Raw genomic sequence first — 26544 nt, 5'->3', positions numbered from 1 at the left:
TTCAGTTCAGTTCAGTCTTTGCGACCCCATGAACCACAGCACGCCAGGCCTCCCTGTCCATCATTCACTGCCAGAGTCCACCCAAACCCATGTCCATCGAGTTGGGGATGCCATCCAACCATCTCACCCTCTGTCGTCCCCTTCTCCTCCTGCCCTCAATCTTTCCCAGCATCAGGGTCTTTTCCAATGAGTCAGCTCTTTGCATCAAGTAGCCAAAGTACTGGAGTTTCAACTTCAACATCAGTCCTTCCAATGAACACTCATCCTTTAGGATGGACTAGTTGGATCTCCTTGCAGTCCAAGGGACTCTCAAGAGTCTTCTCCAACATCACAGTTCAAAAGCATCAATTTTTCAGTGCTCAGCTTTCTTCACATTCCAACTCTCACATTCATACATGACCACTGGAAAAACCATAGCCTTGACTAGACGGACCTTTGTTGGCAAAGTAATGTCTCTGCTTTTTAATGATTTAATATGGTCATAATATTAGCAGCATTTTAAGCTGCAGACCAGAAATGGCAGCCCAACTTCCTCACCTGGTCAGGCAATGCCTGCCATCACAGGACCTAGGTGACAAAGCAGACAAGCCCAGCTTATTGCAAGCATGGCAAGTAAGTCAGAATAGGGAACCATTTTGGGGTCCATTGGAAAGTAGGGTTTCCTGCACTCATTCCTAGAGTGTCCTGAAGCACGTGCCTGAATGACACACATGTGTAATGCAGAAGCCCATCAGAGGCCATGGGCAGGCCCTGCCCCAGGCAGTAAGCATCCACTTTGCCAGCCTGACTCCCAGCTGTTTCATAATTTCTGTTCAGTTTGTGAAATAACAGGGCAAAAAGCCCAGCTAGAAAGTGTTCAGTCTTCATGCCGATGCTAACAGCGTCCAGGAAGAAAGGGCTGCTTTGCCCCCCAGCTGTGGCTGTGGCTCGCAGTCCTCATTATGGTGCCTACAGCTCATGATTCAGTGAATTAAAGCCCACTTCTCAGCAGTGCCAGCGAGTTAACACTCCAGGTCCTGAAATGGGAGACTTATTTTTGCTTACAGTGCTCTCTTCTGGTGGAGGGCCTGGGATTGTGGCCCGTGGGTAGGAATGCAGCAATCCCTGTCTCCTGCCTGCTCAGGCCACAGTGGGCTGTGAGCCCTCACCCGGAAGAGAGATGACTCACAGCAGCCACAGTAGGCAGACAGATGATAGGAAAGAAAACCATTCCCCTTTATGGGCAACTCTTTCCCTTGATTATTCATTCAGGTACTTACTTGGTGCCAGGGACTGTTCTAAGAGCTTTGTACGTAGCACCTCATTTAACCCTCAAAACTGTTACTGTCCCATTTTACAAATGTGCAAGGATTCCCCAGGGAATCAGTGGTAAAGAATATGCCTGCAATGCAGGAGATGCAAGAGATCTGGGTTTGATCCTTGGGTGGGGAAGATCCTCTGGAGGAGGAAATAGCAACTCACTTCAGTATTCTTGCCTAGAGAACCTCATGGACAGAGGGGCCTGGTGGGCTACAGTCCATGGGGTTGCAAAGAGTCAGACATGACTGAGTGAATAGTCATGTATTTTATGAACTACATAAAGGTGGAAACTGACACATAAAGAAGTCATGTCTTGCCAAATATATCACAAAAGTATTAAGTGGCAGAGCCAGGATTCAAACCCAGGAAACCCTTTCTCTCGCTTTTCTTTCTTGTTTTTTTTTTTTTTTTTGATGTGGGCCACTTTTAAAGCCTTTATTGAATTTGTTACAATATTGCTTCTGTTTTATGTTTTGACTTTTTGGTCCTGAGGCATGTGGGATCTTACCTCCCTGAACAGGTATCAAACCTGCACCCCCCGCACTGGAAGGTGAAGTCTCAACTACTGGACCGCCAGTGAAGTCCCCTGGGGTAATCTCTTAGAATATCCTTTACCGTCCTGTTTCTTTCTTTCTAGCAATAGGGTCCCTCCCAAAGTGCTGTGTCCCTGGGGCCTAGAAGCTTACTATTCAAGCATCACCAGATCTCTGCCTCTTCAGGTGTTTTGTTTAGGTACTGGTAGGAGGTGAGACCTGGTGCAGTCACTGCTGGCAACGATGGGATCATAATTACACAGTGTTGGAAGTGACAGCAAGAAATACTGATAAGAATCCATCACAAAGCAGTTTCCCCAGGAGAAGGTTCTCTGAGGGTTGGCTAGGAAGGAGACCTTCCAAGCTGAGCCTGCAAGATGAGGTGCATCCAGAAGGATGAAGAGTGGGCTGTGTGCTGGCACTGGACATCCAGGATGGCCAGCTATGTTAACAGTAGAGGCGGACCCTGGCCAGACAATAGCAAGAGGGGTGCTCTCAGAGAAGTCCTCAAAGAGGGATGGAAAAGTAAATGGGGAAGGTCCATTAGAGAATGAAGGAGGATAGACAATGGAAAATGCTATTCCATTCTCCAAATGCTGTTTCCATTTGGAAAATCCTTAAAACCAAACAAAAAATAATAACAACTCTGAAATCACCAGTTGCAAAATGACAATAAAATATTCACCCAACAATGTCAACCTGTTCTGTCAGACATCGTGCCAACCCTTCTGTACCTATGATTCCAGCTACCTCTCAACATCCTGCCAAGTAAATAGCATATCAGTTGTGTATATAAGGAAGCTGAGGGTCGGAGAGGGCAAGTAATTTGCCCAAGGTCACACAGCTAGAACAAAATCTTGGTCTCCACAGCTTCAAAGCCAGCGTACTTTGCCCCTACACTAATCTGCTAGCCAGTCAGTTAAAAACTGGATAATTTTTTTTCCTCTTAATGAACATAACCAAATCATCCCTAGTATTATAACAAATATTCTTTCCAATGTATGAGTAAAAGTTTATCTGTTGGTACATTTATTTTAATAAACTCAAGAAGGTTTTACTGCTGCACATAAAAGAGTACACTTTTGGAAATTATATCTCAGACTTCAGCCAAAGGCACACACTCCAGTAATACTAACAGCTAATATTTATTGAAAAGTGCTAAGTGTTGCTGCTATTCTAGACTCATTTAGTCTTTCCAATAGACCTGAGAGGTAAATGCCATTGTTATTTCTAGTTTTACAGGCAAGGAAACGGAAAGGCACAGGAAAGTTCAAGAACTTACATCTAATATGGCAGCTAATGTCAGCCAAAACACTACCCTCAACAGAAGTTCCCCAAATGTTCTCCTCAAAGAAGCTCCCCTTGGCAGGATTGTTGCTCACTGACTCTTAAAGAGACATGTAACTTCCCCCTGGTTCCCCTCCCCTCTTTTCGGTCTGAAAGCATCTGGGACAAACTGCTTAGGTCCCAAAGAGTAACCTTTCCTGCCAGCGGCCTTTCTGGGCTGGGGCTCCAGCTGCCACAGCTTTTGTGAGGCTGGCCTAGTCACCTGAGTGAAAGCGGATCCTGAGAGATGAGGTGAGCAAATCTGACCACAGTGGACCAGCAAGTAAATAGGATGGGCTCTCCGAATGGAAGCATGAGATGGTGCCTGTTGGCCATGTTTAACCTGGATTTGACGAGTCCATCGAGTGTGAGATCTATGGGGCTTCTGCGTGTGTGCTCCGTCACTTCAATCATGTCTTTGCGACCCCATGGACTGTAGTCCACCAGGCTCTTCTGTCCATGAGATTCTCCAGGCAAGAATATTGGGGTGGGTAGCCACGCCCTCCTCCAGGGAATCTTCCTGATTCTTGCTGGTTGATAAAGCCAAGTCTTTCACAACCATTTTCCTGGTGAATCCTCACAACAGGTTTGGTGGTGGGAACACACTTTGTTAGAAGCCTCCCTATAGAGCTCAGTAAGCTCTGCGAGGATCAGAGAGTTGCCCGGGCAAGCAGGTGGCACACAGTGGCCCAAATCCAGACCTTCTGCCTTGCTGAGCAGGTTGCTTCCCTTCCCCCAAAGCAGAGAGGAAGCAACTGTGTTTTCAAGAGAGTACTACACCAAAACTATATTTTGGATGTCCTATTTGTCACTGAAATGAAGAGATGCTGCTGGCTTACTCCTTTGATCAGCATTCTGCAGAGCTGGCCCTATAACTCTATTCTCCACTTGAATATTTGGTTTTCTCTGCAACAACATCAAACCTACATCTTCGTTAGTCTTCTGTGCTCAATTCTCCTGCTCTATGCCAGTTCTCAGAGAATTTAGTTCCCAGACTCTCATCCTCTCAATGTCTACTTCCATGACCATAAACCAGTAATTCCCATTTTTCTCCTCATTCTTGATCCTTCTTCTGTGGCTCTATCTATATAATCCAATTGCATCTTTGCTATCGCCACTGGCTGCCCCCTACGTATCTGTTTTTAAAATTTTTTATTTACTTATTTATTGATTTTTGCAGGATCTTCGTTGCTGCACGGGCTTTCCTCCAGTTACAGTGGTTATTCTAGGCTATTCTGTAGTTGTGATGTGCAGGCTCCTCATTGTGGTGGCTCTTCTTATGGAGCACGGGCTCTCGGGTGCACAGGCTTCAGTAGCTGTGGCATGTGAGCTCAGTAGCTGTGGCATGTGAGCTCAGTAGCTGTGGTTCTCAGGCTCTAGAGCGCAGGCTCAACAGTTGTGGTGCACGGGCTTAGCTGTTGTGCAGCAAGTGGGATCCTCCTGGACCAGGGAGCGAAGCTGTGTTTCCCGCATGGGGAGGTGGATTCTTCACCACTGAGCCACCAGGAAGGCCCAGATGCATCTTTAACTTACTGGTGTAACTTACTACATTCCAAACCAATCTCATCCTTTGCACCCAAACCTGGGCCTCCATTTGAATGCTCCAGCCTGACACTGGGGAACCTTCTGTGGCCACCACCCTCCTTCACGGAAGCGCCTGATCAGCCACCACGTCCTGCACGGTCTATACGCTCCGTCTCTCTCAAATATGCCCCCCCCACCTCCACCTCCCGTCCTCCTCCACCTCTCCATCTCTTTCCTCCACTCCACCCAACCGCCATCCACCTGAAAGCACCGCCCTCTCCGGCCTGGGCTAACCAGGCTCTCCTATCCACTGTTGCTTCCTCCCAATCACTTTTCTTGTAGCAGCTGAAGTTTCACTTTAAAAATGCAGACCCAATCACATCCCCTTGGCTGAAACACGTCAACGACTTCCCACTATTCTTAGAGCAAAATATGACGTTCCTTAACCAGGCTTATGAAGTGCCTTGGCTTCCCTCCCTAGCATCCCTGCACGCGCCTCGCTGGCTGACAGGCCTCCACGCCAGTCTAGGTGCCCACTCCTGCGGGCTGCTCCTATACCACACTATTCTTTTCTACCATAGCAATCTGGCAATGGTCATGAATGGTTAGTTGGATGATTATTTGCCCAATGCCAGTCTCCCTCACAGATCTCATCTGTACAAGGGCAGACCATTCCCAATGTCCAGCATGGTTGTCTGCACAGTGGAGCTAAGCATTCACTAAATTTGTCAAGTGACTGCCTGTAGGAATAGGCAGTCACTTGAATTTAAAAAGTTTTAATTCAACTGCATGCTTCAAAAAAGAAACATTTGAGCCTACAGTCCCTAAAGCTCCATACTGTGTGCTTAGTCACTCATTCGTGTCCAGCTCTCTGCGACCCCATGGACTGCAGCCCACCAGGCTCCTTTGTCCACAGGGATTCTCCAGGCAAGAATACTGGAGTGGGTTGCCATACTCTCCTCCAGGGGATCTTCCCAACCCAGGAATCGAACCCAGGTCTCCTGCACTGCAAGTGGTTTCTTTACTGTCTGAGCCACCAGGTAATCCCTAAAAGCCCCAGGCACTCATAATAAAAAGTTAGAGGCTTAGAGGGAATTTTAGACTCTAGGCTCTCAATTTGTATGTCAGTGCCCAACTATTTCTGGACAATGAGATATTTGTTGTATTTAAATTTTTTTCTTGGTGATGGAACCAAAGTGATAGAATATCTTCCAGCTTGTTTTTATAACTGGTTGATGTCACTAAGGCCTTGAGGCACCAAATGAGATCTAGCTGGCTTAAAGATTAAAGCTTACTACCATGGAGCAGGCTGGTGCTCCTGGGGTCAGTGTCATTCATTTCTGTGACTGAAAGATACTCTCCCCCGAATGAGGGTATAGAGGGCTCTCAGCAAGTTGAAAAATATATATAGTAATTACGAATATCATTTCAAAACTCTTGAGAAGAATCAAGCATCACAAATCACCTTCCCAAGGTTAGTCTGAAAAGATGACCAGAGTAGGCACCCCAATACCTCAAGGTCCTGATTCCTGGACTCTGACTCCATGAAAAGTTGTTCACTGTCTAAGCCAAGAGTCAGAAATTTTTATTGAACTGAGAAAAGACAGAGGAAGCCCTCTATGTGCTTTTTCTCATTATTGATGGGCTCATTCAGCTTAGCTAGGTTTAATCAGATTCCTGGAACTTAGTTACAAATTGCACTTTATTATTGGTCAAAGAGGAGTTGTGTGCCTACCATGTAACTGGCCTGAAGCCACGTCCTTTTCATGCAGCTGATAAATGACCACAATTCAGTGTACAGTCAAAGTCCTTCTAAGAATACACAGATCCTGATTTAGAACCTAGCCAGAACCACATGCTTACCGTAAATAGCAAAGGACAGGCAGGGATTCCTTAGAAACCGCTGGTCAGAGGCGACATTTGACATCCCTGTGGAAGTCGAAGAGTACAACCTACACAGCCTCATGTCACCAAAGGGTTGTCTCTGTGTGCTGTGTTAGACTCTTTGAGACCCCCTGGACTGTAGCCCACCAGGCTCCTCTGTCCATGGAATTTACCAGGCAAAAATACTGGAGTGGGTGGCCATTTCCTACTCCAGGGGATCTTCCTGACCCAGGGATCGAAACTGTGTTTCCTGCATTGGCAGGCAGGTTCCTTACCACTGTGCCAACCTGGGAAGCCCAAATGAGGCGTCTGAAGGGCCTCTATTTGGAAAAGGGAATGTATACTGCAGGGTGCCAGCACAAGGCCACCTGACTCACACTGAAGTGAAAGTCACAAGCCTAACTACGGACTTTGGCTGCTTCTCTGTGACCATGTGGTATGAGTTCCTACTCAGAACCAGAACCAGAAGTGGTCACCAGGGCAGGGCAGCAGGCGTGGATGGGATCCAGCAGGACAGGAGGCAGGAGAGAAGTCCTGGTGGTAGGGACAGTCATTACCCAGGGGTTCAGAACTTACAGCCATCTGAGTATTTAGCATTTCCTTTTTTCTCTATTGAGGAATAGGGGTAAGAGAAAGGATCAAAAGATAAAGGTGGTATAATCTCTTGATGCCTTGTGGTTAGAAGCATTTCTGCTTCTGGTGAGAAGCTGGGGCGCATAGACGTGGCTGCCCAGAGCAAAGTATTGCCGTGCACACCTTCTGTGCCTGCAGGGACATAGAGGGTGTGCCCCCTGGATGCCGTGCTCCACTGAATCTGAACTTTCTCCTGCATCCATTAGAGGCTCCAGAAAATGCAGCAAAAAACAGACACGAGGAGGCCTTGGCAGGAGCTCTGACTGGCAGACTGAGAGACAGAATCAAGTTCGAAGATGAGCACCTACTGGGCACAGCTTCTTTGACCTTGCTCAGAGATCCTTAAGTTCTCAACATAAAAGACCACAGAGGCTGGGGCCAGGAGAAGACTATGGAAAAGCACACTGGCCCTGGCTTACCAAGGGACAGGCAGGACAGACACAGTGACAGTGGCTGGGCTCTGGAGTCCAGTCCACTGGGTTTGAAACCTGGTTTTGTCTCAAGCTGTGTGACTGTTAGCAAGTTGTTAACCTCTCTGAGCCTCAGCTGCTTTATCTTTAGATGGGGAATTATTTTGAAGATTAAATGAAACAACTCACATGAAGTACGGGATAGAGTCTCTGTCCTATGGTTAAGTGCTTTATAATTGTTAGGAATTGCCATTCTAGCAGCTTGATGAAAAGAAAAAAAAAACATATAATGTTAAATAAGTCAAAATAAGTATGAAAGAAAGAAAATCTAAAACAAAATAATATGATGCATTCTCTGAAAAGACTTCGTGCCAACTGAGGATCTAAGTTCAAAGGCCAAGAGTTCTTGTGTAAAAATTTTTTAAAAAGAAGAAAATCTGTGTGTGTGTGTGTGTGTGTGTGTGTGTGTGTGTGTGTGTACACATGTACATGTCTGCCTACTTGACTATGTTAAATGTTTTATGGGATGACAATGGGGACTTTCTAAGTTAAATGGTAAATGCCTTTGTGCTCAGCTGGGTCTGATTCTTGGCAGCCCTATGGACTTAGACTGTCAGGCTCCTCTATCTTTGGAATTTTCCAGGCAAGAATACTGGAGCAGGTTGCCATTTCCTCCAGGGGATCTTCCCAACCCAGGGATCGAACCCATGTCTCTTGCATCTCCTGCATTGGCAAGCGGGTTCTATACCAGTAGCACCACCTGGGAAGCCCAAGTACCTTTAGCTTGAGACAGTCTGGCAAATCACTAGGTAAGGAACTCACCAGCCAGACAGGGTAAATGCAAATGGTCAAGATTTTCAGAGTGTGATGTGCCAATGAGGTGAAGGCCCTAGGAAATGCTCTTGGAAGGAATAAAACACAAGCCAGGAAAGCAGCAGGAAAGGCAGGATTGGGGAGGACTGCCTGGCTTAGGAGAAAGGTTTGATTAGAAGTCAGGGGGAGTAAGTCTTGGATCCAAAGAGCAGAGGCCCTTGGCTCTCGGGAGACTCAAGAGACTGAAGGAAATGGTGCACTGCTGGGCTGGACGCCCCTGCAAGAGGCTGCAGCCTGCCTGGGTGGGCGGAAGGAGGTGACACTGAGGGATGGCTGCAAGGACTTGTCTGAGAATTTCAGTGTGTGCCCAACAGAGTAACCGGAGGTGATGCAGGCACCTCCACGTCTCCACTTTGGACTTCACTTCTGAGAGCTGGCAGATTAACACCCACACCTCCCTTCGCCCTGCCCTAGCTGTCTCCTTTGAAGGCATCCGACCCTGAGCACGATAGCACCTCTGTCTACAACAGTGCAGTTCTGAGAACAGAGAGCAGTAGGTGACCTTCAAACCTCTCATGGGCTGAGTGTGTGTCATGCCAACAACATCCTAGACTTACTTAGATTGGAAAGAGCTTCATTTGCCTGCTGCTGTGCGCAGATGCTTACAAGGTTCAGTTGTGCAGATCACAGTTCAGGGCTCTGATTACATATCTATACCTACTGCCTCAGGGCCTGTGTGGCTATGGAAAGCAGGAAGACCTGGGTGTGAATCCTGACTTTGTACTTCCTGGCTCTGCGACATGGGACCAATAACTTTTCCTCCTTGAACCTCAGTTTTTCTGTCATTAAATAGAGATATGTGCTCTTTGCACAAGAGGTAAGATACATATAAAGAGATGATAGCAGGTGATGAGATCCTGGGTTAAGCAAAGCATTTCACCCAGTGTTTGGCATAAAGAAGTCATTCAATCATTGTAACTGCTGGGTGTTGCTGGCCTGCATATTAACACTCCAGGGACATAGTGAGGTTGATGGGACTTATTGCAAACCGGAACAGAGGCCCTCACTGATTTAAGCCAGGAAGGCCGGACCTGGATGTACCATTTAAAAAGCAATCTGTTCCCGGAGTCTGCAATTCACCACCCTCTGACTGCAGTGGCCACTTGACGGAGCAAGTGAATTGCAATAAACTGTTAATGAGGAGCAAGACAGTGTTTGGGAGAATCGTAAAATCACTCCCCCATTACCGTGCACTCAGTGAAACCTTTCATCTGCCATCCAACTTCCCCATCAGCTATGGTCGCTCAGCTTCCTAATTGTCTAGAGACTTTGATTTACCTGGCACAGGAAGGAGGCCCTGGACCAAAGTTCTTAGAAGGAGGCTTTAAGAAACAACTGTAAGACCACACGTGAGAGTCTGGCCTAGGATAAGCCATGCAGAAAAGCCTGGCTGGTGGTACAGGTGCCCTCACAGATGAAGCACATCTGTTGGCGAAGGCAAGTCATGCCCACTAGCTACAGGACAGGCTTCTCTAGAAAGAGAGAACCATAGGTGGGCAAGGCTTGCCTTGCATTGAACACCTGTATCAAGGTGTGTGTGGAAGGACTTGTGAAACGCCTTCTCCAGCATTCAGAACAGTAACAAAACAGAAGCAGCAGGCAGGCCCTGCTTTTCCACACTTGACATTTCACTTCTCTGCCAGGTCTCTGCCTGGTTCACTGTGTTCTAATTAACGCCTATATTCCACCTCTTGATCACTGACTCATTCACTCATATATTAGCTCCTTCATTCCACAAATATTTAGAAGGCATCTAGTATGTAATGGGTACTGTTTTAGACACTAATATCTAGATACATGGGGTTTCCCTGGTGGCTCAGATGGTAAGGAATCTGCCTGCAGTGCGGGAGACCTGGGTTTGATCCTTGGGTTGGGAAGATCCACTGGAGAAGGGAATAGCAACCGACGCCAGTATTCTGGCCTGGAGAATCCCATGGACAGAGGAGCCTGGCAGGCCACAGTCTATGAGGTCGCGAAGAATCAGATACAACTGAGTGACTAAGTGCATACACATCTAGATACATAAATCTGGGATACACAGTGATAAAAGGGGGGAAAAAAAGAGAGATACAAAAGGGATCAAACATCCTGTCCACAAAGAGCTTACTTTCTAGTGGGGAGAGACAGACATAAAGTACACAGGTGTGAAGGTGATTAAGAAATACATAAGAAAAAAATTCAACAGGGAAGGGCGACAGGATATGCTAGAGGGAGGGGCTGAGATTTTAAGTGAGGGGGTCAAGGAAGTCTCACTAAGAAGGTGATGCCTGAGTAAGACTGGAAGGGGCTGAACCCTTCACCTGTCTTTCTGATGTGACCACACCAAGGTCACACCACGCCTGCTGGTAAAGTGCCCTTGGCCACCTCCTCCTTTGCAGCTCAGGCGTGAGTGCTCCAAGCAGGCTGCAGCCTCAGGAGGGGACCCAGGGCCACGGTGGGCACCCAGGAAGGGACCCCAGGTGCCAGGGCACGCCCTCACCTCCTCCAGCCGCCGCCGCTGCTCCTTCTGCTCCTCGATGCGCTTCTGGCGCTCGGCCAGCAGCTGCCGCTTATGCTCCTCGTTCTCCCGCTGCTGCTGTTCCAGCTGCTGCCGCCGCAGGGCCTCAGACCGCTCCTTGTTGGCCAGCTGGAGCCTCAGGAAGTCCCGCCGCAGCGTCGACTCCCCGGGCAGGTTCAGAATGGAGCTGTGCGCAGGAGAGAGAGACAGATCAGGGCCCACTCTGGGTGGGGGCATCGCTACCCTGGGGTCCCCGTGGAGAAGGAGAGCCAAGCACAGGCTCTCTGAGCCTCCATCAATTCCACTGCTCACCTCGGCAAAGAAACAGAGCCCAGGGAACTAACTCAAGTCCAGCCTCCCCTTCAGTGTGATTACTGCAGGCACAGGCTGTCTCCACCGCTACAGAGCTGTTCCATTCCTGAATTCATCACTTCTCTCCAGGAAGGTCCACAGAGCTCCTTCCTCACCCTCTATTTCTAAAAGCTTTTTTGAGTACTGCAAGCCCTGAGTCCCAGACTGGTTTATTTTCACTTTTGAGAAAGAACTAAGCAAGAACTAAGCCAACAAATAAAAATGAATAATCAGAAGGGGCGAGGAAACCTGCCCTACATAGATGGATATATCCTCAACCACTTCACCTCCTAGAACGCACGCTACAGACTCCTTGGTTCTGCACAGCAGCCCAGCCAGGAGGGGAATGTTCCTACTTGTTCAAACAGACCTAGTCTTTTTAATATTTCTGGCAGCTTCCTCTTGAGATAAATCCATTCAAAAATCACTGAATGCCTACTATGTGGCAGGCACTGTAATAGGCTCTAGGGGATACAGCAGTAACTAAACATATTCTCTCTAGTTATTTTCTTGTGGGGAAGAGAGACAAATAATTCGACAAATTCTACAAACATCATCATTTCAGATATTAATAGGCTCTGCAGAAGACAAAAAAGTGTAAGTTTTAAGAGGGACAGTGGCAGGGAGCTGGGGAGAGGATGAGGGCTCTCTTTTAGATCAGGGAAGACCTCTCCTAGAAGGTGATGGTTGAGCTAAGCCCTAAATGTTGAACATGAAGAGGTAGGGGAAGACTCTTCCGGGCAGAAGGAAAAGTTTAGAGGCCTGTCATGGCAACAAGGGTGGCCTTTGTGGGGGACTGAACCCCAAGCAGGCTTCCCAGAGCAGAGTGAATGAGAGCAAGAGGGGTACAAGAGGAGGGCAGAGACGGGGAGATAGGGTAAAGCAGGAGGCTGTGGACGCCATGTGTGGAACATTTATCAGCAGGAAAGGAACAGGATCAGATTCATTTGGCTGCTCAGGAGATGCTATTCTGCAGGGTATTTGAGGGCAAGCAAGGCCACCCATTGGGCTGCCACTGCAGTGACCCTAAGGTGGAGACTAACCAGGTGGGAGTGGTGGGGTCAGAGGCTGCGAGAAGCCTTTGGGGACAGAGTTAGTAAAACCTGTTGATGGATCCGACGTGTGGAGTGAGGGATGACTTGCAGGTTTTTTCTTGGCATCTGGGCTGTGGTGGTGATGCAAACTGGGATGGGGAATGACAGGGGAAGAGTGGGTTTTGTGGTTGACAAGGGGATCATTCTATCTTCGAGAGCGGGTAGCGTGCTCTGTGAGATACTGCCATGCGTGCGTGCATGCTAAGTCGCTTCAGCTGTGTCTGACTCTTTGCAATCCCATGAACTATAGCCCGCCCAGCTCCTCTGTCCATGGGATTCTCCAAGCAAGAATCCTAGCGTGGGCTGCTGTGCCCTCCTCCAGGGGATCTTCCTGACCCAGGGATCGAACCTGCGTCTCTTGTGTCTCCTGCATTGGCAGGCAGGTTCTTTACCACTAGTGCTCCCTGGGAAGCCCAAGATACTGCTATAAAGTGACATAAAAAGGCTTGGTTCATAGATAGTGCTTGGAGCCTACTAATAAGTCTCCTTTAAAACTACAGCCTTTGTGTAGGACTCTAAACCAACCCCAAACGATGGTCACATGCTCTGTGCAAAGGCAGAAGGGCTTAGGGAACTCAGCCTCCTGTGCACATGAGGATGATCTATTAATATTACCTGATGTTGAATCAATGTCAGATGATCTGAGCTGTATTACTCACCCAATCATTAACTCCATGTGTGATCTGATTGCCAGTGTCGGATCATAACCTCATTTCCATAATGAAATAAACACTGTCCCTTTTTACTTTTCAGGATTTCATGAAAATTAATTAGATGTGCCCATAAAACAGGACTTGAAAGATAATCTTCAGTGTCCTATATAGACATGTTACAGTTATAGAAGTGTTAAGGGACAGCTAGGTCACCCATTAAGTGACTCCTAACATGATATACCAAGTATTAGTTAAGACAAGGGTCTCAGCTTCATGGAGAGTGATCAGAAGGGCTGATGTGTCTGTCTGAGCAAGCTTTGGAAAAACAGTGTACAACTTCTCGGAAAGCAGGGCATTTGGTCCTTTACTTTATAAGAATGTTTATTTTCCATATCACTACTTGGCAGTCATCATCTTTATGCAGCTAAACTGGGGGCGGCCAACATGTTAAGTATCCAGATGGAAGGAAAGAATTCTCCTTCAGTCATTGACCTTGAAGATTCCCATAGCCGGTGAAAAGAGAAAAATGGATGGCCCTGTAAGTTCAGTTGTGTTCTCTTCCAGTAGTTTTAACAATAATCCAGCTTGGTTAGGTCCGAGTTAGCTCAGAAAAGGGATGCACTAGCTCACTCCAGCAGCAGCGGCTGAGTTGGACCCTTTGCTGGTTTGGAAGATCTGCCTCAGTCATACAGAATCTGTTCCTTATTGAGTACTGGGCTCCATCCTTGGATGGCTAGAGTGTGGAGACCTCAATATACCCCAGTGACCCTTCTACTTTGTCCATTTCCCCAACAGATCTTGCTTCACGTGAACACTGCATCTGCCCTGGTGTGCATGGCCGTGCTCTTCGATTCACCAAACTGCCATCAGTTGAATTCTCTTACAAAAAGAAAAATCCTGGTGGTGTGAGCACACTGGCATCAATTATTTATAAACACAGACTAGGGAAAAGGTCAGAATCAAAGTCCAGTGAAATTTAAAACATAGGGATGATGGTAATAGAGTAGCGCTTGATTCTGGGAGCTAACATATGAGAGCAGGAACGGGTGTGGGAGTTCTGTTTAGGGCTCACCTCAAGAATGTAATCTGACTTCCTGGAAGCTGTCTCCTCTTGGATTAGGCTGTGGTGAAAATACCATGGCATGTGACAAGGACAGTGGCCGCCTAAGTGTCTCAAAGGTATGAAGCAGTAGGCTGAACAACTCAAATCTAAAAAGTACCACTTAGGTCTCCAGAAAGCTGCAGTGTGCAGTACTGTTAGACTATTACCCAGCTAACTGCCTCCTCCCCATTCTACAGTGTTATGTATACGAGGAAGCAAGGAAATACATCTTGGAAGACAAGATAAAGAAGATGCTGATTTCCATGTTTTCCTACAGCCTGCCTAGGGAAGTTTTCCCAAATTAATGAGTACGTGCATGGGCCATAAATTAGATAAGACCACCCTGCTGGATTCTTAAAAATGAACCTATAAATCAAAAGGATGTGAATTTCACACAAGCACAATTCACAATGTGAAATGAGAGGGTGGGTCTTGTTTGCCTACCTGGGCTCTCCGGAGTCATTCTCCTCTTCTTCTTCCTCACTTCCGCTGTACTCATACTCCGTCTCATCTAAAGAGAGACCCACGGAAGGTGAGTGCACGAAAGGCGCTGCAGCTCAGTAAAGCCCACCCTTCACTTTCTGTACAAGTAAACCAAGGCCCAAAGGGCTGTCCTAAATGTTGACCTGGGGCAGGCTCCAGGGCTCCTGACTTGTGGTCCAACAGCACCCACCAGCTGGATTCAAGCACATGGAATTAACATCTGAGACTGCTGCGGCTGACTCTAGGCTCTCTCTGTAATGCCTGGCATTCACATGCAAGTGAAGACAAGGAGCTGAAACAGAACTTCTCAATTCCTGTTAAGTTCCATTATAGAAGCACCTAACCCAATTTGGGTACTCTTGCCTGGAAAATCCCACGGGCAGAGGAGCCTGGTAGGCTGCAGACCATGGGGTCGCAAAGTCAGACACGACTGAGTGACTTCACTTTCACTTTTCACTTTCACGCATTGGAGAAGGAAATGGCAACCCACTCCAGTGTTCTTGCCTGGAAAATCCCAGGGATGGGAGAGCCTGGTGGGCTGCCATCTATGGGGTCACACAGAATCAGACATGACTGAAGTGACTTAGCAGCAGCAGCAGCAGCAGCAACCCAATCTAGGCCACTGTTAACTTACTGACAGTAGTAATCATTTTTTTTTTAAGTAGGAATTTTATTATAACTTAACTGGACTCACAAATTGCCTTTCACTATCTCAAGAACAGAAAGAAACTTTTGACAGCATGTGTGACTAAAAATATAGGGTTCAATGTGTTTTTATTGACCCACTGGGGACATTCATTTAATTCACAAACATGTTAAGCGAGTTAACATGCAATAATGAATAAGACTGAGTCTCTGCTTTGGAGGAGATTAGAATCTGATGGTCAAGATGGACAAATATATAATCAGAGTTACCATGATTATGAAGAAAAATAACCAACTTTTATTGGGTATCACTCATGCTGGTCACTATGCCAGATTACTTACGTTCTCTCATCTACTTCTCATAACAATCCTTTAACATGATACCCATTCTGCAAGCAAAGGTACTGAGATTATAAGCGGCTAAGTAATATGACTAATAAATCTGAGATTTGGATTTAGACTTCAACCCAGAATATTCCCAACTTTATAATTAGCATTCTTTTCACCACATTATATACTAAATAGAAATACATAAAAAGAGCAATGAGGTATCAGAGGAAAAAAGCAGCTAAGTCCATGGGTCAAAATGGGGAAGGAACAGCAAGGTCTTTGGGGAGGAACTAAGCTGGACCTTGGAAGGTCAGTAGCCCCTTTACAGGCCGATGGAAGTTGAAAGCGGCTGAAAAAGGAGCATTCTAAGCAACATAACTACCTGAGTTAGGCTGCAGTACTATAGTGCATGAATGTTCAGGAAACACTGGTTTCTGAATGTTTGGTGTGAGAAAGCAGATGAAGTGAGAAAGGCCAGCAGGTCTGATGTGACTTGCTGATCTTTAACATGCTGAGGCTCTTCTGTGGGCAGTGGGGAGCCTTTTGGAGGAGCTTTTCATTTTAAGCAAGGGAGGTGGTCACAGGGCTATCATCCGTTGATAGCTGTGGGTTAGTAATTACAACTTTGAAGACATTTGTGTCCCTGAAAAGCAACCGAAACTGCAATTTGCGTATGTTACCACCAGGAGGCAGCAGTCACATGATAAGAACTATGGAATTTGATCGCAAACACACTTTGCTTTCCATCCTACTCCATAAGGGAAGATGAGAGGAAGGCATAGCATGATGACTTCAAGTGTATTTTTAAAAATCATATAAAAATTTGCTTTACATGTTTAGATATGTATGAAGCTTTCAGGCCACTTTTTAAAAAATATTATTCCACCAAAATGTAAAGATCCTTCATAAAATGTTTCAAAGTTCCACACTGAAAGTTTAATATTCCAAACTTTCCTGAAACAAAGCAACAGAGAATTCAAAGTAAACTGCAGAAATTTTATCTATTAAAGTAAATTAAAGCAAGAAACAGAGGCACACAATTAATCTAATTATTTGTCCTCAATAGGGTAAAACTTTTGTTTGTCAGATTCCTCATCTGTAATACTTCATCAGAATCCGGCATGATTGCTTTTGCACTGCTGTCTTAAATTAGCATGTCTCAACATATCTTAAGGGAAAAATAGCATTAGGTTGCACATGCATGCTAAGTCACTTCAGTCATGTCCCACTCTGCAACCCTATGAACTATATAGCCTGCCAGGCTGCTCTGTCCATGGGATTCTCCAGGCAAGAATACTGGAGTGTGTTGCTGCACCCGCCTCCAGGGGATCTTCCCAACCCAGGGATAGAACCTGCATCTCTTGCAGCTCCTGCATTGCAGGGGATTCTTTACCCCTGAGCCACCAGGGAAACCTAAGTATCAGGTTAAGAAATCTTAAACAATGAATATTAAAATTTTTGATTCTCCCCAAAACTGGTCTTAGAGCTACTAAGAGAATGAAAAAGTACTAGAAGGAGCAAATTAAGTCACTTATCAAATCAAGCAACTGGAAGGAAGTCTCATTTGGGCAATACTCTTTCTTGGAGCAGACAGAAAAAGGCTGCTGCTATCTCTTAATCCTAAATAGAATTAAGTTTCTTAACTCACCATGCAATTCTTGAATATGCCTACTACCAAGAATCTTACTCTTCTACTCCGCAGAGAAGGAACACATTAAAAATAGTCTGCTGTCACAGGATGGTGAGTTCTGAGTCCCAGTCCAGAGTCTGTGCTCCCAAAATGTGCAAACAACCCAAGGAACACGCTTTATCCATTCTTAGAGTTCCGAGGCAAAGAGGTCACAAGATCTCAGAAAGTAACCCTAAATACTACTGTAAAGTTATGTCAATATAGAAGTTTCTAAATAAGTATTCGTTGTTCAGTCACTCAATTGTGTCCAACTCTGCGATCCCATGGATTGCAGCATGCCAGGCTTCCTTGTCCTTTACTATCTCGCAGAGTTTGCTCAAACTCATCTCCATTGAGTCAATGAGGCTATCCAACCATCCTATTCTCTGCCGCCCCCCTTCTCCTCCTGCCCTCAATCTTTCCCAGCATTAGGTCTTTTCCAATGAATCAGCTGTTTGCGTAGCTTATATTTATTGAGTACATCTATGTGCCAGAAGTTGTAGTAAGCATTTTACATGCATTATCTCATTTAATCTTTGCAAAAATGCCAGAGAATAATAATTATTATTATACCCCCATTCCTATTTTAAAGATGAGAAAACAGGGGTGGAGTTCACATAACTAAGGGGTGGAAGTAGAATTTGAACTCAGAATTTGAGTGTGAAAACAAGAGTCTAAGTACTTAACCTAATCTACGTATGTATAGGAGAATAAATTCTCTTTTTAGAAAAGCTGGCCTTTAATGGGCTACATGTCTGACACACTGCTCTAAACTATTCCCTTTCAAATTCTGACTTCATGGAGTGGCCCAAGACCACTATTAATAAGTAGCAGTTGAAAAAATCAGTCCTGGCACTTTTTAACCTCGACTCATGTATTTCTCTCCATGCCTAGCTTGTGCATCTTGCACTGCCCTCCCAGCTCCTTGTGTTCTCGTTGACACGTCACGCCTCTCCAGCCACTAAGAGCTGGAGATAGGTTTCCTTTTTGGCCTAGCCTCAAAACCTCCTGCTCCTGAGTCTAACCTGACCACGCGTTCCCCTGAGTCCCAGAGGCTGCCTGCAAAGAAGGAACTCTCTCCTTGAAATGTTCACTGAGGATTTCTCCTCCTCCCTTAGCCTTTGCTGATCTTCCCTCTGCCCAGTCCTGACTCTTACACTGCTCACTCCCCACCCCTAGGACCCTGCTCATACTTTGCCATGTGACAGATGTTAGCTGTAGAGACAAAGAAGAGAAATTCAAATACAGTTGTGAACTTTCAAAGATGCGAACGTGCATGCCAGCTCCAGTATGCCAGCTGGTGTACTGTATTACTGTACTTGTCAAGGTACTGTACTGTCAGATTAAAAATGTTTTCTTTTTTGTGTTTGCTTTTTTAATGTACATGTTATTTGTGTCAAAAGTTATTATAAACCTATTACAGTACAGTACTACATAGCGGGTTGTGGTAGTTGGGTACCCAGGCCAACTTTGTTGGACTTATGAACAAATCAGACTTAGGAAGAGGCTCTCAGAACAGAACTCGTTTTTAAGTAGGGGACTTACTACAAAAGGAGGGCACCCTCTGTTCTTTGCTGCCCACCAGCCTCCTCTGCTGCCTCTGGATCATGAAGAGCAGAGGAGAAAGGTGGAGAGGACAGAAGTGGAGACAAGCTCATCACCATGGACCTCCCACCCTCGGCCTCTTCCCTTCCCCTCTGCTCCACCCACCCACGCTCAGCGCTTGCTTCATCAGACCGGAACTTCCACCTCACTGCCAGCCGCCCCTTCCTGCTACCACCAGGGAGCTCTCACCCCATCTGCTCTCTGCATTCTCCCCCTTTCCTTCCCATCCTCAACCTTATCTACTGCCCTACCCAACTAAGTCATAAAACCTGCCCCAGACCAGGTGAGTTCACCTTGGTCAGGATGCTAGTTAAGGAATTCTGAGTCTCTATTCCAACAACCTTGTCCCGGGACCCCAAGTTGGACTCATGCCTTTCCAGTGATGCAGTGAAAAGACAGGGTGGGACAACAGATAGAGCCATAAGAAAAAAGAGGTTTTGAATCTATGAAATGAAGGGGAAAACGCAATGTTCTGTACAGTAGCCTGGCAACCTCCTTAAAATTCCTGTGACTATAATAAAAGTCCTTCTGACTTCCAAATACCTAAATTAAAAATGAGCCTCAGAGCACAAAAACTTAAATGGTGAAAAGTGCCAGTACTGAAAAAATGTCAGTTAGATGTGTGTGTGTGTATGTGTGTGTTTAAGGTTGCCTGTCTTCTGTAGATTTTGCCTTTGAAACATGAATATTCATTTGAATTAAGAAAATCACTTCTCATATTAAACCACTTCCTAGTATCACTCAACACGACTTGTTGTTCACTGTCTGGAAAAGGTACTACTTCTTGCAGTTCTATTCTTTCATGAAAGATTCCATTTCAGCAGCCTGCCCCTGGTGATGCCCACAGGCTGTGATCTCTGAGGCAGTCCGCACAGTAAAGAACAATGCAGGCTATCTGAAATCCCCTCGGTCCCTCCAAACACATCAAGAGCCCATGACACTTGGTCTTTTGTTTCCCTCGCTGCAATAAAAATGTGCACCTCACCTTTCTCTCCTCGCTTCTTCTTTGTTCTATCGATATGGTCCTTGAGCTGGATGCGGACCTGTCGCTCATTAGGTTGGTCTCGTATAAATGGATGCTTCATCAGTTGTTCTGTTGCTGGTCGCTGGCTGTGGTTCTTTACCAAACAGCTCTCGATAAATGACTGGAATTTTTTTGACCTGACAAACAGAAGAGATGAACCCATGGATAAAAGGACAATCCAAAGAAAAGGAAACTTACATTTTCTGAAATACTGGAACAACAACAACAAAAGTAGGTCCAATCAGCTACAAAGGGATCAACCAGTCACAGAGCACATCTAGCTCTTTATAAAGCACAGTGGGGTTCAAAGGAATCCTTGCCACCAACACACAACTCAGGCAGTGTATGGCAGTTACATCGTGAAGGCATTTTTGCCTAGTTTATATGGTCACACTGAAGACCAACAGGTACCACTGAAGAGAAAGACCCCGATAAGAATCATTCCTGGAAGGTCTGTTGGAATGAGCGAACCAGAGCTGGGCCTTAAAGAATTAGGTAAAAAATAATTATTGGGAAAGAACAGTTCAAGGAGATAGGAATCAGTGAAAAACTAAAGCCGAGATTGAGCATATTATATGTCAGGGGACACTGAGGTAAGCTAAGTAAGGCAGGAAATGCAAGCTGGAAAAAGTAACACTAAGGTTGGATAGGTAAAGGGGACAATTTGTAGAAATGAACAAGATTCTTACATAGTAAAATGAAATTTAGGCAAAATTTTTTTAACTGGCAATTTCAGAATCACTTTTGGACTTTGCTTTTCAGTGAGCAAGAATAGGATGTATGTGAATGTCTGCTATCGATCCATGGACTTGGAAACTTCACTTCAAGGGACGAAGTTCACACCCAGAAGCAAATTTATCTCCTTCTAGAGAGGCACCATCTCCTCAGAGATAAGCCCTGTGCCAGGGACGCAAGGGGCAGGGGAGAGCCGGTGAGGGATACCAGCGATTAGGGCATAAGTCCACAGCGTGGTAGAAATTCATGATGACTTGAGCTATGATTCATGAGTTGGGCATGCCTGTTCTGGCTGAAAGTTCCAAGAAACTGTCCAGCATCATAAATAATTAAGCTCATGGTTCTATTGCATGCCTTTCCGAGGTGCTCCACTGTCAGCAAGGCATATCACTCTCGGAGACCTTCTGGGAGTGCTGCACACCCTCCTCACTGTTCTCACCTTGATCAGGAATGGATCCATTCTGTGCTCTCTGTCGCCCTCCTGTGGATCACTGGGGAGTTACAGAAGCAAATCTCCAAAGTAAAGCTTTCCCAAGCTTCCCAGCACCCTTCTAGCCTGAAAGGTGTCCTCACCATACAGAACAGAATGGTGAGCGTGTTCTTCAAAGTTCAGGTGTCAGCGGGCACTGTGCCGTTCTCTACTTCTGCCCAAGTCAAAGCAGTGTTTCACCTTACCCCATGTTTAAAATACTGAATTACGGGTATTTTTTCCCTCCTTGACATTCTAGGTGATGTTTAAGCTTTTAAATTATTTAACATAGAAGTAAAAGTCACCTGAGGGTCAGCTCAGGATGAATCAGGGTTGGCAAAACTAAGGACTAGACAGAGTAACCACAGGATGGACATTCTAAGTATCTCTCTTAAGTCCTTCAGCCCGTACCCCTGCCTTCTGGACTCCGGAAATTCTCCCCAGAGCTGGGATATGCCTGAGCCATTTTTGTATCATGAACACACTATATATCCGACAAACAAGTGGATGCATAAATGGTTATCAGGTGAGAATCCCACTCAAGAGCTGTAATGTGGCTGCCTTCAAATCTGTGCTTGTGAGAGACAGACAGGAAGGTTTAGAGAGAAGGTATTATTTCATACATTTTATTTCTATCCATCAGATTAATTTGTGGAGGCACTAATGTGATAGCACCTAAGGAGGGACTTTGCAAAAAAACAAACAAACAACCCATAATGAAATAATGGACTGTGTTAAGCAATAAACTGAAGAGAAGAAGGTTAACCTTCATAAAGAAATGGACACACTCCAGGCTGTACACTTCTAGGTAAGAAAATCAGTATTAGAAAGATGAAAACAAAATCAAATGAAGACAGAACATTATTAAATATTCACGAGAATACAAATGGCAATTCTCTTTTTTCTATTAGAAAACGTGGAAGAGTTTGTTCTTTATAAAGTGCTCGACTGTTCATTAGGGGATGATAAATAAAAGAAATCACACCCAATTCAAAAAGAAAGTCACACTTAATAGACTGTACATTCCCTTCCCTGATCCTGGCACCTCACAAAAGCCAGGGACATCTCCAGGATGAGAGCGTGTTCAGGGAGTTTAATGGAAATAGCTATAGCAGTCTTTTTTCCAGTATGTCTCCTGGTGGGAAGGAATCTCATGATATACTCAAGAGAATATCTTTGGGCCCAGAGGATGAGCCAAGATGTGTGAAATTACAACGCTGGCAGTTTACCCCATGTCCTCTGCAAATGGTTCTACTTCAAGAGAAAATAATGCTCACTTACAACGAATCTTCAAAGATGTACTGTCTCTATGTAAAGTTAGTGTGACCAAAGAATCAATATGTTTAATCACACATTTAAAGGAAAAAAGCTTCACCTACATGGAGTATCACCTGACTCTTTGCTGAGAGTCCTAGCGGGTTTAAAGTACAGTTCTATACCTTTATTGTTTTAGTCTTGAGTGAGTGAAGTCGCTCAGTCGTGTCCAACTCTTTGCGACCCCATGGACTGTAGCCTACCAGGCTCCTCTGTCCATGGGATTTTCCAGGCAATAGTACTGGAGTGGATTGCCATTTCCTTCTCCAATGAATGCGCTGAACAAGTACAGTAATGCAGACTAGAGGAGAACAAAGGCATATTTCAGGTCCCTGAAATGTTTCAGTCTTAGTTGCCTATAATTCAGTTCTGTCACTTTTTAAAAAGCCCAAGATTAGCAAAACGAATTTCCCAAGGCTTGGCACGGAGAGATAAATGATAGTGATTGGTACTTTTCATCTGAGACACTAGTTCTCTAATACCAGTGTCACTGAGCACTTTATCGTCTCAGATTTTCCTGTTTATGTGTTAAATTGTGTTGTTGTTGTTCTTTAGTTGCTAAGTCATGTCAAACTCTTTGGTGAACCCAGGGACTGTAGCTCACCAGGCTTCTCTGTCCTTGGAGATGTTAAAAATGCCTGAAAGATCATTACATTCATCACTATAACTGCTTGGGCTAAAAGTTTCTGGTAATCTTCAGACTCGCTAAAGGCAATTTGATCTTTAAAATTTGTACTTGCCTGCTGTTGCTAGGTCGCTTCGGTCGTGTCTGACTCTGTGCGACCCCATAGACAGCAGTCCACCGGGCTCCCCCATCCCTGGGATTCTCTAGGCAAGAACACTGGAGTGGGTTGCCATTTCCTTCTCCAAAGCATGAGAGTGAAAAGTGAAAGTGAAGTTGCTCAGTCGTGTTCAACTCTTAGCAACCCCATGGACTGCAGCCTACCAGGCTCCTCCATCCATGGGATTTTCCAGGCAAGAGGACTGGAGTGGGGTGCCATTGCGCTTGCCTAGAACTATCCTTTTTCTCTACTTCAGGTTCTATCATTTACTAACTGTGTGATTTGGGGCATATTACTTAACTTTTCTGTATCTCTGTTTCCCTGGCTGCAAATGGGGATATACTGTTAGCACTTATTTCAAAAGACTGCTGTGATAAATAAATGAGTTACTTCATGTAAAATACTTAAAACTGTGCCGGTGACATCACAAATGCTATGATTATTATTACTATTAATACTTTGACTATTGATGACAATGTCCCACCCTCTCTGACCATCACCAGGCTTAAAGAACAGTAGGATCTGCCTTGAGGGCTAAGAGCAGAATTGTGATGGTGTTTTTCCCAACTTGTGTTGAATTGAATAGTATAGAATTCTTTAACAGAATTACTTTACGTGTATTAGTATTAGATGCATTAGCAGCAAGAGTGAGGACTCACTCATCTCCAAGGAGACTGCAAAATATGCTGATTTTAAAAGACTCTAATAATTTTTGTTTTGATTTTAATAAAGTCCAAAGTCACACTACTATAAGTACTTTCTGATATTTTCTATTATTATTTCATCTAGAGCTCCCTGCACCCCTAAGAAAGCATTGTTATTTCTAAAACAAAAGTGCCAGAAAACTGAGCAGGAATAGGAAGTGTAGTTTCATAAAATAAGAGAAATGGTTGGAAGCTCTGGAGTAAAAGCAGCAGGCTGGGGTTCCAAGCTGCTGTGAGCCTGGAACTCAGGATAAGACATAACCTCATCGGGCCTTCAGTCTCCATCTGGAGCCTGAGTGGTTGAAACCAGGAACCTTATCTCTCTTCCCAGAGATAAGCAGTTATGACTTCTCCAATGCGCTCAGTCGGACTGCTTTGCCTGTGTGGAATCTTCACATTTAAAGGGTATGTGAAAAGGACAAGACCGACCACCTTTTACAGGAACAAAGTCAGCCCCATCCTTCTTCAGGGGTCCCTGCAAGGAAGCTACGGCATGCAGTACAAGCGTGAGGGATGAGGGGCCAGGGTGAGCACAGCGGGAAGAGAAGGGAGGGGAAATCCTTTGCAGGAGATGGTTATCCACGTAGGCTGAATCCCACTACACATGAGCAAGAGGAGAGCGAGGAGGGAAAGATGGGAGCCCCGCTGCACCGGTCACTTGGTGACATGGAGACAGAGGGTGACAGCATCCTTCTCCTCTGACTCAGCCCAGGTTGTAACCCTCCTGGAGGCCTAATCAAATGTCTGAGCCACTTGAACACTGACTGGAGCCCGGACCACCTGGCTTCTTTGGCGCCAGGCCTCTCCTCACTGGGCTGAGGAAGGCCAGGTTCCTGCTCCCAGGGAGGCTCTCCTTTCCTCCTACAATGAAAGGGGCAAAGAGCAGTGATACTGCCTTTCTTCCCTGATATTAAGGCTCAAGGGAAAAATGCTCACTCGGAGGGACTGGTACAGCTCCTCCTCTACCACTTTAACCCTGAACTCGGAGAAGTCAAATGGCGCAGTAGAAAAAACACGGGTCACAGACTTGGGACAAGGACCATAACCCACCCAAAGCCTCAGACTCTCGCCCATAATATGAGGACTCAGAGCATCTGCCCAGCAGGGTTGTGGCTAAGAAAATAAAGGTTATTACAGGATTATATGAAATCATGTGTGTGAAACTTCTGAAGACTGTAAAGCTCTATAGAATTTAACGAATCCTGAATTCAGTAAAAACAAATTTTTATATATATCTTAAGTATATATATATTTTAAATACACACACATAAATATGTCGCTGAGACTACAGCATACATGTGCCTTGTATGCCTTGCATGTCGTAGATTCAGTCAATTCCTTGGAAATGATCCTCAGCTGAATGCTTACAATGAAGAGTTCATGGCTGTCTCCGTCACAGAGGTGCCCCCTTTGGTCATATGTTGGAATATACCCCAGGAATAGTGCACTTCACCTGATAACTCATTAAAGCAGAGAATAGGTAGATATAAAAGAACACTTCAGAGTTTTGTTTCTTTTGGTGGGGGATAAGAGAAAAAAGGAAAAGGAAAATAGAAATATTTTATTTCCTCCCAAACCCTGACCTATTTTAAATCACTCTGAACCTGGTTGTTCAATACGAGTACTCTGAAGTGCCTAAATATTTTCATTTAAAAACTGGAATTCTAGTGTAGAGAAATTTGAGCCCCACCAAGTGTCCTGTGGCTGGGGGCTGCACAGCCATCTTTATAACGGCTGGGTTCTGACTGAGAAGGTGCATTTTTCCAGGGCTTTTGCTTCCTCCACTGGCTCTCAAACAGCCACGTCATCTTCCGGTCCACTACCTGGCATGTGGCACTCCTTCTCCTAGCTGGCTCTCATTCTGAGCCACGCAAGGCCATGCAAGGAGGCTGGTGAGACAAAGGCAGCCTGGACTGATCCAGCTCCCTGCAGCATTATAAAATCAGCTCTCATCACCAACGTTTTGAAGCAGAGAAGTCAGCCTGTATTTCCCCTCACGTCTGTGCTTCTCAGGCAAGGTCAGTGCAGGGTGGCTCCTGTCGGAACAAGGTCAATGAACTAGGAAATTGTAGAGTGGGGACTGGTCAGTCACTTTTCTGGGGGCCAGACAGGTCACACAGAAGGGCACTGCAGACCAGGGGTAAGAAGAAGACAGGACCAGCATGGTGACCAAGGGATTCCAGCTTCTGGGCTGGAAGAGGCAGTGATGGGGGCAGAAGCATAAGGGCTCACCCTAAAAGGGAGCAGGAATGCTTGGGCAGGGCAGTGTGGCTGCACCTTTGTGGGAAAAAAGGCTAGAGATCTCCATGGACTGCTCAATTGCCAGTTTTTTTTTTTTAAAGCTGGCAATAAACACAAATACTTCTGAACTGCAATGTGTGGCCACACCATGCTGGGCAAACAGCACAGGTAGGGGTGGTCAGTTTGTCCTCTGTGGTAGAGCCAGGAGCACCTGCCCAGTGTCAGTGAAGGCAGAGGAGGCAGGGAGGGGCAGGGTGGGTGAAGCCCACTGGACACAGCAGCCCCTCCCAGCCTTCCTGGGAGGCATAGCATGAAGCACAAACAGAAAGCTCGTGGAGAGCTTCACAGTCCCTGATGTTTCCAA

The 26544-nt window shown here is 45.6% G+C and overlaps 1 protein-coding gene across 1 annotated transcript in view; it reads right to left on the bottom strand.

The window, feature by feature from the left end:
• Positions 1–26544, bottom strand: part of TNIK (TRAF2 and NCK interacting kinase) — a 398208-nt gene that overhangs the window by 86142 nt on the left and 285522 nt on the right. The window contains exons 10-12 of the mRNA XM_052645336.1: positions 19897–20072; positions 14624–14690; positions 10962–11166 (exon numbers count right to left, since the gene is read on the bottom strand). Coding sequence (XP_052501296.1) covers positions 10962–11166; positions 14624–14690; positions 19897–20072 — 448 coding nt within the window. The remainder of the gene's footprint in view (positions 1–10961; positions 11167–14623; positions 14691–19896; positions 20073–26544) is intronic.

The sequence above is a fragment of the Budorcas taxicolor genome, chromosome 1 (genome assembly GCF_023091745.1).
Source record: "Budorcas taxicolor isolate Tak-1 chromosome 1, Takin1.1, whole genome shotgun sequence".
NCBI classification, from domain to species: domain Eukaryota; kingdom Metazoa; phylum Chordata; class Mammalia; order Artiodactyla; family Bovidae; genus Budorcas; species Budorcas taxicolor.
The sequence above is the reverse complement of the archived record's forward strand: the minus strand, read 5'-3'. Positions and strand labels throughout refer to the sequence as shown.